This window comes from Battus philenor, unplaced genomic scaffold (assembly GCF_028537555.1).
Source record: "Battus philenor isolate CCGP_79_NKW_IND1 unplaced genomic scaffold, ilBatPhil1.0.hap1 SCAF_23, whole genome shotgun sequence".
Lineage (NCBI taxonomy): Eukaryota > Metazoa > Arthropoda > Insecta > Lepidoptera > Papilionidae > Battus > Battus philenor.
In genome coordinates this window covers 11,859,562-11,874,860 of record NW_027181686.1, presented here as the reverse complement: position 1 = coordinate 11,874,860, position 15,299 = coordinate 11,859,562, and the positions used below count along the sequence as shown (strand labels likewise).

The window sequence follows — 15,299 nt, the reverse complement described above, 5'->3', positions numbered from 1 at the left end:
ACGAGATAGGGGAACGAGAGGTCCCGAAAAGCGGGGACCAATTTAAAAAAAAATCATTATCAACAGCGTATCAAATCTATTTATACTAAATAATATTTCCATACAATAAACTGTAAAATCCATTTATTTCCAACGTCAATACGTTCGCTGTTACGCACATCTCGTTGAATTTAAGACACACGATCGAGCTCAGTAGCCTTGATTCCACAAGGAGCTAAGCTATTTTCAGCATTCCGCCACTCTTTGGCGCCACTGGTTATAAAGTAAACAGGTGCCAACTGTGTTAATAACGATTCTCTGTTACTTTCTTCAATGCATCGACCATTACTTTATTATAAAATCCTTTCAGGAAAAAAAGTCTAGGGGAAAACGTGCCAATCCTATAGACACCTAACTTCCTATAGAAATCTATTATAGATCGCTTAGTGACTGTTTTATTTCAATTCCAATCATATCGAAAACCATATACGTTCATATTATATATGTATAAGAATAATATATTCTTCTACAATACTATGTAATATAAAGTGTATACAATAAATAACCTAACCATCGAATATATGCGCACTACATAACCTATCCACTGTAAGGTATTTTGTGAAGTCGGCGCATTCGTGCATATTTTGAGCGACAATCCGCCCTTGAGACTGTCACAAGATCTGACACCTTCCATTCCTAAGCATAAAATATAATATAATAAAATGTCTAAATATAAGTATATAAAATATAATAAAATGTCGAGCAAAAGAGAGAAGGATGTAAAGATCAATTGGATGAAATCTCACGCGATGACGAAGGGAGACAGAAGACCAGACTAGTTGGCCAAGGACGCGGCACTGAAAAGCAAAAGAAGACAGGAATTCATGTGATGACTCGTTTCCTTCATCAGGCGACTGATTAGTACTTATTACTTTATACTCATAAAGAATAGAGGTATACAGAAGATACGACGACATCCACAACGGGAAATTTCTTCAGGGAAGCCGTATCAGACTACCGCGTACCCCGGAAAGTTTAGCTTGACATGTATCTGGTCCAGATGTTACAAGGAACGAGAGATTCTCTGAGCACCTACATGTTTAAGCCGAAGGAGTCTCTCGTGCATATGTGACCCTTAAGTGGACCAGAGCGTGATGCACCATATACCTGTGTTTAGAGAGCTTCGTATCGATTCCGAGTTAGAGTTGGAAGCAAAAATAGGAATAGATAACATCGCCCTCCTAATGGGCAACCAACTGTGCTCATAGTTCTTAGGTTATTGTTTTAAGTAGTGCATTATGTAATAAAAACATAACTAAAGAGTAGTTACAGGGGTCTGGCAAAACATTAACGGAAGTAAATAAAGAAGAATGAAAAATTAAAACAGTACTAGCTACAAATAAATTCAATAAAAAATTACCTGTCATTCATACAAAAGGAAGGCGATGAAAAGCAGATGATATATAAGCGATGGAAGGACAGATATTGTGAAGAACAAAAGGAAAGGATGAAAAGATTTGTGAAGAATAGGAGAATGAAAAGTAAAAAATGTAACTAAAAAAATATTTACTCGTATATGTAACGTCCCTGGTCCACACGTGACAGTGAAACCAGAGATCTCCTAAATCGGAGGCCATTTAAAAACACCTGCCTAAAATTCCTCATTCCTGGTTTCTATCCTGGTATCCGAGGGTCATCGAAACTATCTCTGCTATAAATCATCTACCACTACACATATACCACATATAACTATTTTTAAACTACTTATATCATCATTTATTTCCATGTCCCCAAGATGGGGCAGAGGGCGTCCACAGTACGTCACCATCCTGAGCGATCTTGAGCCTCGCGCTTTACTTCGCTCCACGTCATTCCACCTGCCTTCACTTCTTCAGTGATCGTTTACCGCCAGGACTCCTTTGGGCGACCACATCTTCGCATTTCTTGATGATTTCATTCTTGAGCTTGCCTCGGTATGTGATCAGGGTCCCTTCGGAGCGTGTGGCCTATCCAGTTCCACTTGCGGCGTCTGATCTATTGGTCGATGAGAATCTCACCGCAGCGTTTAGATTTTCTCAAGCCAGTTTTTCCCAAAATACGTCGAAGACATTTGTTAACGAAGTCTTGGATCCGACGCGACATATCTTTGACCTTCCACATCTCGCATCCATATAGCAACACGGTTTTCACATTGGACCTGAATATTTTGAGTTTAACTTTCCTGTCTTGGAGACTCTCAGGCAGCTATATATCAAGAATACGTCTAAAACAAAACTACTGTACTTATATAACATAACGTATCGACACGTGTTAGATCAAGTTCCTACGACGTAGAATGTCACGTAACAAAAGACCGCTAAAGGATTCTGTATATCCCATTTCAATAACAAGTTCATGTATTCGCAGCCCGATATTATGTCATCGCATGATGCAAGACGATAAACAGGATAATTTGAAAACAACAAAACCAACCGCTACCGGGAACGAATTACAAATGTTCATCTAAACCAGGGGTGACCAACCTTTTTCATCTACGGGCCAATTTAAATTTTTTTTGCGTGCTACACATAGTGATACTTATTTATAATTTACAAAACTTAGTATTTAAATAAAATGTATAAATTTTAACGAAATACTACTACTACTCCGCTAGCTCAGTGACCCAAAGTGGGTCTTGGCCTCCGAAGTGAGAGACTTCCACTTTCCTCTATCTTGCGCCACCGTCTGCCATTGGCTGACATTCAATTCGCGAAAGTCTGCCTCAACGCGATCGATCCAGCGATACCTGGGTCTACCCACTGGTCTTCGACCCCTCGGTTTTTCCAGGTACGCTACCTTCACGCTCCGATCCGATCCCATTCGCTCCAAGTGACCAAGCCAGCGGATTCGTTGAGCTTTATATTCGCCAATGATATTTGGCTGTGCTACTAAAGTCTTAATTTCGGCATTCTTTCGGAGCTTCCAAGATCCGTCTTGATTTCTCGCTGGTCCCAAGATCTTCCGCATGATTTTGCGTTACGTCACTAACAGTTTTTGTTCTTCATTCAAAGTTAGCGTCCAAGCTTCACAGCCATACATCAATATTGGTCGTATTAACGAAATATAAAACTAAATAATAAAATTATATAAAAACGAATTATCAGAAATTTGTTAAAAACGTTGTCGCTGTTTCAGCTCTTAGAAATCCACTATAAGGCGTAAATCTCCCCCTAAGATATCTGACGGAATATCCTATAATCGCCACGCTTAGCAGGCGATCGCTGTGTGGTTTTATAGTACGCAGAGGCACATCATCTGACAATTTGTGAGCAGTGGCAATCATATATATGCACAAAATGTGAATTGTAACTTTATCCAGGGAATTGAACCCGCGACCTACGATCGCAAGACCCAGTACTCTATTGGACTACCACTGCTTTTTATTTTTCTTTTTTTTTATGGTCCCCGCTGTTGGGGACCTCTCGTTCCCCTATCTCGTGTGGGACAGGGACTTTTTAATTCTAGTAATTTATTCATATTTTTTTTATTATTATCATTCTTCTCTTTCATGTATTATCTTATCTGTCGTACTGTTCCTTTCACTCTACAAATTTCCCAGTCTTTCTCTTTCATTCCATTAGCCATACATTCATCCTCAACCACTGCATTCTAGGTTTCCTTACTATTTTATTTTGCAACATTATTTATTGTTCAAATATTTAACACGTATTTACTACCACTGCTTAGATACACAGACAGATATTTAATCTTTGGCAATTTTATTTACCTACACATTAACCCTTTCCACTCCAAAGCTGTTATGTAGCATCGATAAAATTTAATTGAATTATAGTATCCTGCGATTCTAGAATATGTTTCATTCATTCGTGATTCAAACATTTTAGTAACAAAAATCTTTCCCGTTTTAAAATTTTCCGCAAAAAGAAGTAAAAGGTTGTCAAATATCTCCCTTCCGCCTTTTTGTCTTTTGAATTTCGCTGCTATGTACAAAGCGCTACAGAGCTCGTATCTGGCAATACTATACATAATTTGAAAGGTCTTGACATAACCTACAAAACGACGCTATGCATGATTAGTTTGGATATTGCGTTCAACAGTTATAGACGTGTAAACATGGAGTTCACTAACGCCGAAATTCGCGCTATTTTAAAGTTTTCCTTCGTTAAAGGCAAATCCGCTAGAGAAACGTTCCGTGAGATTAATGGTGTTTTGGGGGATGGTACTCTATCACTTCGAACCGCGGAGGAATGGTTTCGACGATTCAGAGCCGGCGAAAACGTATCATAATGTGAACGCGTCTTAATTTTTGCAAATGGCGCACAAATGTCACTGCGCTTTGACATTTATGATGTAGATATATAGAGAATTAGTTGCCAATAAGAGATAGAGTATAGTTAGTTGACTCATTCATATGTTTGATATATGTACATTTAAAAGACGAAGTGTTAATTTTCTGAATTCTTCTCAGCAGTTCAGCACGTCGAGCCTATGGTAGCTTACTGCTCATAATGTTAAAATAATCGACGCTTCAAAGTGTATATAAATTGGCCAACAGGAAGGGTGTAGTGTTCCACCAGGACAACGCCAGACCAAACACTTCGTTGATGACTCGTCAGAAGCTACGGGAGCTCGGATGGGAGGTTTTATCACATCCACCATATAGCCCGGACATAGCGCCAAGTGATTACCACCTGTTCCTGTCCATGGCGAACGCCCTTGGTGGTGTAAAGTTGAACTCAAAAGAGGTTTGTGAAAAGTGGCTGTCCGAGTTCTTCGCAAATAAGGAGGGGGGCTTCTACGAGGGAGGTATTATGAAGTTGCCGTCTAGATGGAAACAGATTATCGAACAAAACGGCGCATATTTGAACTAAATCCGATCACTGTAACACTTTTTATAAAGTATTGAATAAAGAGCAAAAAAGCGGAAGGGAGATATTTGACAACCTGTTATTACACCATGTCGAGTATCGCTCGACAGTGGAGCTTGTGGAACAAAATCAGTGTCGAGTGACACTCGACATTATAGTGGAAAGCGTAGCAAAATTTTTACACTTATAACCAATCCCCTGTATGTTACTAGATGAATCCGGCAGATATTATATCACCGCATTCAATTTTTTTATAGAAATACTGTTAGATTACCATTTCACGGATTGATTGCCCTAACTAATGAAAAGAGGAGTTCGTGCAGAAAAAAGTTTCTTCAAGGGCGTGACAGCGATGTATCTATCCTCCTTGCACTTCCTTCTGAAGATCTTTTTGAAAAGTTTGTCTCCATGTTACACCATCTGGCCACTGGTATCAAGTCTTGTGCCAACCTGGACCAGCTCTTTGTCCAACGTTCAATGTTTTGCCACATCAAACCTAAGTCAAAGCAATATTCGACTATATAAATAGTTCTGGATGGAGGGTAGTGTTATAAAAATCAATTTATATCAATTCATACAAATCTACGCCGCCGCGCACGCCATTGATTGGTATCTATTTGTATACACTATTTCGATTGAATGAGTTATGTTGAATCGAGTATAGCTGACGCAATAGACGTGCCCCCATCTCTATTCAAATGACCCCCTCGTGCGTCACTATTACGTAACCCGACGCATGTGGGTTGATCTTCAAAACAGTAAAAATATCTCGTAGCCTTGGACTTCATAACAAACTTTATTGCTTCACCGTCGACCTATTCGTCCGACGATATATGGTTTTTAAACAAATTTTATTTTAGTACTCCTATGTGCAGCACCCGGCGATAAATATTGCACATCGACCTATGGAAAGATACAATCGGGTAATTTCAGCTTTCTAGAGCACTATCTCTGTCCCACACTACCTATGTGACTTTTTGTCAGTTGTTTTGTCAATCCTGCAACAAAGTGCACCGCCCGTCAGCCCGCTGATAATTGCGCATGCGGCAAACAATGCGAATTACCCAACTACCACCATTAAATCACTCAACACGGTTTTCACCCCTCCACGGGGCATCTTCAGGAGTTATGTTACACCGATTAGTGCCAAACACAGAGTGCCGAAAAATAACGCCTGATTCCATTAAACAAATCCTTTCATTCTAATTAAAAACTGTAACTCCAATTGACAATCTAATCCGTGTAATTAATAAATGTAACATTGTTAATAATAAGACATAGGTTAGTGCAGTGCATACAATTGTATTCAGAATTAGTTAGCAATTGTGTACATTCGGCTGTCAGGTGGGCCAATAACCTAGATATCAAAGCTAACAGTCGATTTAGGACTCAACAGTTTATTTTTATTTATATTTTTACTGAGTACTGTGGGAGTCGTATATACACTGATGTGATGTCTGAATGAATAATAGGTGTAAGATTTTGTGGGCGAGCGTAGCCGACGGGCGAACTTAGTGTGCCGAATTAGTGCAGCGGGCACATGCACGCACCGGTGACGCGGGCGCAGACCTTTTGTTTCTTTTATTTCTTTTGCGCCTTCGTTCTATTGCCCGCTTTCACTCGGTCGCAGAGCACATTGCGCCCCAGAGTCCTACGACGAATGCACGTCCTTTTTGCTCGCACTCAAGCGCTAATAAAAATTTGTTCGTGTGTTAAATAAATTGATAGTGTTACAAAAGTCTTTTAATAAGCCACTAACCCTTTAGTACTATATACACTTCAGTGTAATGTTTATAAATTATCTTTATATACATTTAGCAAAAGGTAAAATCGGCAAATATCGCACAGATACTGACTTACAAACCTAAGATTGCAATATGGAGTAAGGTTTAGTGGTCGCACGAACTATGATCTTAAAAACTGGACATTATTAGTACGTTGTGTAAATGATTAAAAAAATAATTACTTTACTTTAGATTTTAGTTAAAAAATATTTTAAGGGACCAATGTACAATACCCGGCGATAAATATTGCACATCGACCTTTGGAAAGAGACAATCGGCTAATTTCGGCTTCGAAGAGCGTTATCTCTGTCGCACGACACAATACGTAACATAGGTAGTGTGAGACAGAGATAGTGCTCTACGAAGCCGAAATTAGCCGATTGTCTCTTTCCAGAGGTCGATGTGCAATATTTATCGCCGGGTATTGTAACTTAGTTAAACACGTGAGCAAAAAAATACGGAAAATATAAAATTTGTAAAAACAAAAGCAGGAACGATAATGTCTATGGAATATAAAGTCAATAAGTTGCAAAAATTAAGAAGTTTATCAAACAAAAAGTTGTAAAAAAAACCCCATTATATTGTGATGTGACGACTTTGTTTCGACACAATTCTAAGTCAATACAAGAAAAATACTTTTTCAACTATTTTGAGGACTGGAAAATACGTTTGCAAAAGTACTTTTTATTTGAAAGAGAATAATTAATTTGTAAGAACAAATTCACCTTAGATCTTATAAAAGTATAAATCAGAGTGGAAGTAATGATAAAAATGAATCTATCATATCAACACGCTTTAGGCGATGTGGCTATAAACATGTTTATACATTTAGCATTACAAATCCGGTTGCAATTACCATATGCATATAATTTTTAGATGTATTTTAGTGCGGAACGTTCTCTAAATTTTAAATCAACAATAATGTACTTGTTCATCTCAACGTCGTGAATATATTATAAAAAAAATTCGACCCTACACTATACAAATATGTAAAAGTACTTGCTTAATTTAGGCGTATAGACCTTAAAAATAGATAGATCTTAGATATAGTAAATTAAAATATTGATCACCAAAAAATCGAAGTAATTACGATATATATCATTAGTATTCAAGCTTTTTGATAATTCAAACCATTTATCTAAATCAAATAAAATCAAAATATAATAAAAAATCAAAATATCTAATCTCTCTTTCTACTGTGTACTGTGATTTCCAAAGGTCGATGTGCAATATTTATCGGCGGGTACTGTACAGCCGAGCATAATCTATTCGAAACGTAATAAATAAGTAACAATTTTAAAACAATCATATACATTGTAATGCATTTTAGTACACAATACTTTAAATAAAGGTGATGCCAATTCAGCGGTGGTAGTTCAGCACTATACTGGCTTGCTATCGGTCACGGGTTCGTTTCCAGAGATACAATTTTATATAATTTACAATTTATACATTACTTATATATATGATTCAATATTGAACAAGCAGATAAACGTATATGTCCACTCTAACATTTTTTACATATTTTTTTTTCTCTCTGAGGCATTTGCAATTCAAGTTAGATTGATGTTTTAATTATTATTGTATTTATAATCTAATATATAAAATTTTCGTGTCACGGTGTTCGAACTTGAACTCTTCTGAAACGGCTCGACCGATTTTTACCAAATTTTTTATGCGTATTCAGTAGGTATGAGAATCGGCTACTATCTATTTTCCATACTCCTAAGTGATAAGGGTGGTCCACCCCTAACTTTTTTTTTATTTTTTAAACAAATTTTTTGGTTTTTATTTTATTATGATATACAGCATACCAAAATATATACAACCCTAAATTTTCACCCCTCTACGATTAACCCTTATTTTTTATTTGTTAATTAAAAACTTTATTTTTTTTTGCAAAACAACGTTTGCGGGATCATCTAGTTATACATATATGTATGTTTTATCTATACATTAACTACCTGTTATGTTTCCCTCCACTATTTCGATACTATGTTATTCTGTAATAAATTGCCTCGTGTGATAAGGCCGCCCATTGTAATTTTTTCTTTACAATTATGCAACCTTGTACATGTTTTATAGCGTGTAAAATTATCAGAAAAACTCCCAATTCACAGCACAGTACATAATTTTATTCCACTGTTAATACTCTTATCGGCCAACTAGCATAGTTTCCACTAGACAACTTATCACTTCGATGGTTATTGAACGAGTGACCGAGCTCCCGACTCAATAATCAAAACGCTGTTTCATCCCCACCACTCTCAATCCTTTTACCGGAAGTTGTCACAAAATAGTGACGGGATCGAGTAGTGTTGCCATTTAAGAAAAATAAAACTACCTTTTATAAAATTATTACAATCGTGTATGTTTTTACTCGTTTCTCGTCTTTATTTTGTTTGATAATAGGTGATACGGTTCCCCCAAAACAGAATACGGTAACATTAGCATTCGATCACCTCGTGATGAAATATCGGTAACCTCAATAAAGCTGTAATTCTTACTAAAAATATTTGCACACATAAATTTAATAGTCGTGTCTACCTAAAGGATATCTAGGTCTACCATAATACCTTATAACAGGGTCGAGTGGTGTTGCCATTTAAGAAAAATAAAACTGCCTTTTATAAAATTATTACACAATGAAAACTTTTAAATATACAAAGAAAAACTTTAAATACCTTTAAGCGAACTATTTATTCATTTGAATTAAAAAAAAACATCAAAATGTAAAAATAAATATCGAAAAATATATTTAAACGTATAACGGTAAAGAGTTTGAATAAATTCAACGTTTCTCCACTATGACGTCACATACATATACTTCCTGGTTGTCACGTCTATTGTATGTATATAAGCCGTATTAGATACGCATAATAAATTCATGCGTATGTTTTGTTTATCACTAATATACTTGGTTTAAGTTCACAACTTAGGTTAACAGGTTCAAGTCTAACTTGTCAAGATAGTTAGAAGACGTTTGGTGCTATACTAAATCTTTCATACAGCAGTATATTGGAAAGGTAACATAGTGCATAGAACAAATGTCCAATGGAGCCTCATGGTTTTGGAGGCACCACAAACAAACAAAAGCAGGACGTCCACCTTTATGGTGGACAGGACCTATGGTGGACAGGACCTATGGTGGACAGGACCTATGGTAGAGAGGACCGATGGTGGACAGGACCTATGGTGGATAGGACCTATGGTGCTGTAATAGATAGCCGCTGGGGCGGAATGCTTCTGTACAGAAAGACTGGCGAGCGCAGATAAACTTTGGGATTATTCCTGGGATCAGTAGTTCTTGACGGTAATAACAACAGTCCGAAGTGTAATTTGGAATATCCACACACATTGTCTCTATTAAAGTTTTTGCTGCTAGTCTTTGGCTTTGTGCAGCGAGGATGCCGAGGGTGGTTCAGCTTCCTACCTGGATGTATCTGCACAGTACCGAGTTCCGCAGAAGATTCGGTAGCTCCTCTAAACTTATCGAAGACGACCACCGAAGTTGTTCCAGTTGATAGGAATTAAAACCTGTCCTTCATGGACATAGTATCTTGTGTCCATCCTGAAGATTCCCACCTCCCATACAAAAACAACAAGGTGACCCCACATAGTTACAGTCATAGTCTAAGGATGTCTTAAGAATACAGGCAGCGGGAGACAGGTCATCGGAACCTATGTCTTGCAGTGAACCGTCTATCTGCAGACACAATGAAAACATCTAAATATCCTTCTTCATTCATTAGTCGTGTACACTTATTTGACAGATTGAATGGAAAAATATCTACTTAGCGGTCGCAAAATAAACTTCACGGTTTGCATGTAACTATGCGGTGAGAATAAATAACTCTGCGCTAATATGGCTTCCAAACTCAATACGATGACAGGTGTGTTGCATTATCGCACGGTGTTGATCAACAAACAGTGTAATGTATAATGCATTTTATATCATCACTAAGTTATGTTGTAATTTAAAAAGTTACATTTCAGTGATATGTTATAAAAAAATGATTTGCACTTGTCTATGATCCTGTGATATTAAAAGACAACATTAAAAATGTAAGTAAAGCAAGTTTGCAAGTTAATGCAACATATATATATGTTTTGTATGTCCGCACAACAGTGTTAGACAGTGTCTTCAAAAACTAAATAAGCATTGTTTATAGCTAAATGTATACATGTACAATAAATTCCACAGTAAATTTCATTTCTGCAACTAGAAAGAATTAAAACATTATTTGAAAAAAAGTATGTTATTCTTTGCAAGTATATCATACTGATATTAATGCGTGGAATTAAATGTTATTTACTCAGAAACCTAATTTTGCATCATCTTTATGAAACTACATTTGTAAAGAGCAACTGTTCTTGAACCAGTGGTAGCTTCCTGTAGGGACAACAATGCCGACATTTCATGTTGATTGATGTTTCAACAGCCTATTCAAATAAAGAATATTTTAATTTATGACTATTGCAGACTCATACAGCATATATATCACATAAACAAGCCTCACAATGTTTTATTATGTTGGTATTACGGGTTTTAATGTCGTTCACATTGGTTTAGGCTTTATCTTGCAACTCTAATGGTCCAATGCCACTCATTTCAGCTTCAGTTCAGCTTCACCAGAGAAAGAAGTAGCAAAGCACTGAAGGCACTTAGATTCTATCACTTTAAAGTAATTAAAGGTTGCCATCATATATTTCTTAAGTAGATGTTCCATGATATAACAAGTCTAAAGAGCCTTCTAAATGAAATCTTATCATAGGTTGTATATTGTATTTAAATTTAGGGTACTCAAGAGAGCTGAAACTTGGCTTACAGCATCTTTTGAATCCATAGTAAACCAATTGTGATTAGTACAAATGTGAAAAAAAAATTAAGACCGGGTTAGGCAATATAAAACCAATGTATATGTATATTTTATTTATTTATTCTATATATAAATTATTTAAGCACATGTTTTTTTATTAGTACTAACCTATATATGATTGAAACATTAACTAAAAGATATAATATAAATCTATTAGTGTTAGTTAAATTTTTCTTATGTAGATCTCTCTTGAATAAGAGGTTATCGCCTGGAGCCAAGTTAGCTTTAAGAAAAATACAGTATTGCATACATAGTATACTTAAACCAATTTACAAATTGTTACAAATCTCCTTGCTATACCTAATATGTTGTATGCTTTACGACCTACTGGTGAGAGCATACTACTCCATCAGGCCGAGCCAGAATCATGAAATCAATTATTTTTATTATTTGAGATATATGTTCTTAACCAGTGTATCCTAAAGTGGGAGCCATTGCATTTTCAATAGGGGCAATGACATGGCATATACTGTCACAAAACTCTAGGCCATTTAAATGCAATACTAGATTTCGATAAAAATAAATTTATATAAATGTAAATGTGATTAATAATTATTAGGTATAATTTCACTTGACAGCATGGCTTTGTGAGGAAACTGGAATAAAATACCCAAATTTAACTAAATTAGCAAGAAAACTATTGCTACCGTCTCATCTTCATTTTTAGCCAAATTTGGATATAGTGCTGTAAAATTTTTACTCATACAAAAAGTGAAGCTATGGAAATAGAAACCTAATATGAAATGTCATCATCAAGCATTAAGTGCGAGGATCTAACTAAATTAAAACAATAAACTAATATAAAAAATACTTATTTCAAATATTAGAAATTCACTTACTGCATTTTGTTATTTATTAAGTGAACAATTAAATTTTTTATTTTAATAATTTTGTGTTACTTGGGGCATAAGAATTTTAAAAAAACTATGATGGGTTGTGGCAGAAAGGAGGTTGGGAAACATTTTTAAAAATACTATTAACACCAGATTTTAGTGATGAAGCAAAATTCCTAAAACCTAAAGGTGTTTATTAGATTTGAAAACCACACCATCCAGTTAAAGAACAGTCACACAGATCACCGCTAGATGCATTTTGTTTGACATTTGAAATATTTGGTCTGAGGGTAACTTTACCAATGAAACTTATATGGCCCACAATTGAGCCAAAATCTCCATTTTTTAACAATGCTTAAATAGGATCAAATATTCTACAAAAAAAATATATCTACATATATGATGTTTCTTGAATTTAAAGTAACTTTTATTTATTTATACATTACTAACTGTACCCGCAAACGTTGTTTTGCAAAAAAAATTTTAATTTTCAATTTAAAAATAAGGGTTGATCGTAGAGGGGTGAAAATTTAGGGTTGTATGTATTTTTGTATGTTGTATCATAAAAAAATAAAAACAAAAAATTTCGTCAAAAAAATAAAAAAATAAATTTTAAGGGTGAACAACCCTTATCACTTAGGGGTATGAAAAATAGATAGTAGCCGATTCTCAGACCTAATAAACACGCATATAAAATTTGGTAAAAATCGGTCAAGCCATTTCAGAGGAGTTCAAGTTCGAACACCGTGACACGAGAATTTTATATATTAGATATCTGTGTGCGCATGTACTTGCATACATGTACATATTCATGTGATGTGAGTATATGTTTATATGTATCTTGTAAGATTTTCTTGCTGATCCTGTATGTACTATAGAGTTTTTTGAGTAACTTTCTTCTATGTAGAATTATAATCCTTTTGCATGTCCTCGCAATGAATTGCTAAAGGCAGAAACTTGTAATGACTCCTTGACATATGTCGTCTGTTAAAATGTAACTAATTTTTAGTTTCCTGAGCGAGTGAAAATAAAAAATTAAATTAAATTAAATATTATCAATTTAAATAGTCCAACAAAATTATGACATCACAAATGATTTGAAAAAAATGTCAGTAGTCATTCAATTCTCACCACAGCAAAGGATGTTAAATGGTAGAACAACTAAAAGTTATCATTGTATAAATTATAGATATAGTAAATTATGTGAAATGTTATTGGTCAAGGGTAAGTTATCTACAGTCAACATATATAAGGTTATATGTACCAATTTGCAAATTAATGTTATATCCAAACATATCCAATACGATAACAATATTTTTATTTAAACGGTAAACAAGAATTTAGCACGCGATTGACATATATATTTATAAAAAATGTAAATAAACAATTTTTTAGGTTAGATGATTTACACGAAATAAAATATCATTTACCGTGTCGGTTACATATTAAAGGAGTAAATATTTAATGTATTATTACATAAAAGCGATTAGAAAAATTAATACATTCGGAAAATGTATAAAGCGAAGCAAAACAACGGAAATTAACTCACCCTCTATCTCCGGTTTCGTTTCATGTTTAGTCATTTTAGTTTAGATTACACTTATCGCACGTTACACTGATACTTTGCACTGGAATTGGTTATATTTTAACTTTGAACTTGTTTAGAATTATTTGGAATCTACATCCAATGTTATTGTTTTTGACGTTTAACGTCTTAACTGACAGTTTGTATTTTTTTATTCTGTATTCGCCGGACAGATATAATATAGCACCTTTTAGATAATTTTTTATAATTAATTTAAAAAATCGAATGATTTTACGCCTAGCTACTTTAAAAAAATATCAATATAAATTAAATTTGATATTCACTAACAATTTCTGACTTTCTAATATTATCAATAGAATTTTTAGTGAAATTCTTATTTCCATATCATTTACAGTATCCGGCGATAAATATTGCACATCGACCTTTGGAAAGAGACAATTGGCTAATTTCGGCTTCGTAGACCGTTATCTCTGTCGCATGAAATACAAACTGTCCAGTATTTATTAGGAGCTGTTAAAACAACTATCATTTGCTTCTTTTGATAATTATTTTTATTATTTAGACAGATTTACGTAATTTCTGGGTATTTTGACATACTTGATATTGATATCTGAGAATCTAAGATTAAAATGGAATAAACTAAAGAAAATTCCATACATAAACAATCAACAAGAGCAATAGGAACCGTAAATGCCAGATATTGGCTGATATTTTACCTACATGTAAACGTTGCGGATTCATTTACAAATCTTTACTACAAATCAATGACAAAAGATATTCGTTCTCCTGTACAACTCTATTAGTATAAACTAACCTAAATTTAACTCTTACTCACATATATATATTAGAAATTACTAATAATTCTTGGATTTATATAACAAATAGACATATTCTTTCGATATTACATTTAAATTTAATAAAAGTTTTAAATTCTATTTAATAAGGTTTTTTTGCGCGAAATTATTTCTTGTGACGTCATAAGTCACAACAAAGGTATTTGTCATTGTCATAATAAGAACGTTTTGTTTGAATTCAAAAAAAGGTATTTAAAGATCTTAGATAGTTTACCATATTCTTTATTAATATTCAGTCATAATTACTAATTTTTATTTCTTATTTTTTTCAGATATCTGTGATAATGTGAGGTGGACACAACGGTGAAGAAAGAAAATATTAGTCTTGGTGACAAGGATTGAAAAATACCACAAAAATGTCTAACTCCAACCCTGTACCTATTGAAAATGGCGTTGGTGATGATGCTCGGTAGTATTTCATCATTATTTACTTTCTTTATCATTCAACTCACATATATACATGGCGTCGCGTCTTTCGCAATTTAAAAAGATATTCACAATATATTGTTTAATCCATTTATATTTCTCCATATTTACATATCAGAAATCCACGTG

The 15,299-nt window shown here is 34.5% G+C and overlaps 2 protein-coding genes across 3 annotated transcripts in view; one reads left to right on the top strand and one right to left on the bottom strand.

The window, feature by feature from the left end:
- The window catches only part of PIG-S (phosphatidylinositol glycan anchor biosynthesis class S), a 90,279-nt gene extending 76,245 nt beyond the window's left edge, over positions 1 to 14,034 (bottom strand). The window contains exon 1 of the mRNA XM_068767334.1: positions 13,894 to 14,034. Coding sequence (XP_068623435.1) covers positions 13,894 to 13,927 — 34 coding nt within the window. The 5' untranslated portion in view covers positions 13,928 to 14,034. The remainder of the gene's footprint in view (positions 1 to 13,893) is intronic.
- Positions 1 to 15,299, top strand: part of Indy (I'm not dead yet) — a 66,160-nt gene that overhangs the window by 36,500 nt on the left and 14,361 nt on the right. The window contains exons 1-2 of one of the 2 annotated variants that reach the window (XM_068767333.1): positions 14,864 to 14,932; positions 15,017 to 15,153. In XM_068767333.1, the coding sequence (XP_068623434.1) occupies positions 15,101 to 15,153 (53 nt within the window). In that variant the 5' untranslated portion in view covers positions 14,864 to 14,932; positions 15,017 to 15,100. Of the gene's footprint in view, positions 1 to 14,863; positions 14,933 to 15,016; positions 15,154 to 15,299 lie in introns of those variants that run through there. The other variant, XM_068767332.1, reaches the window with a different exon arrangement.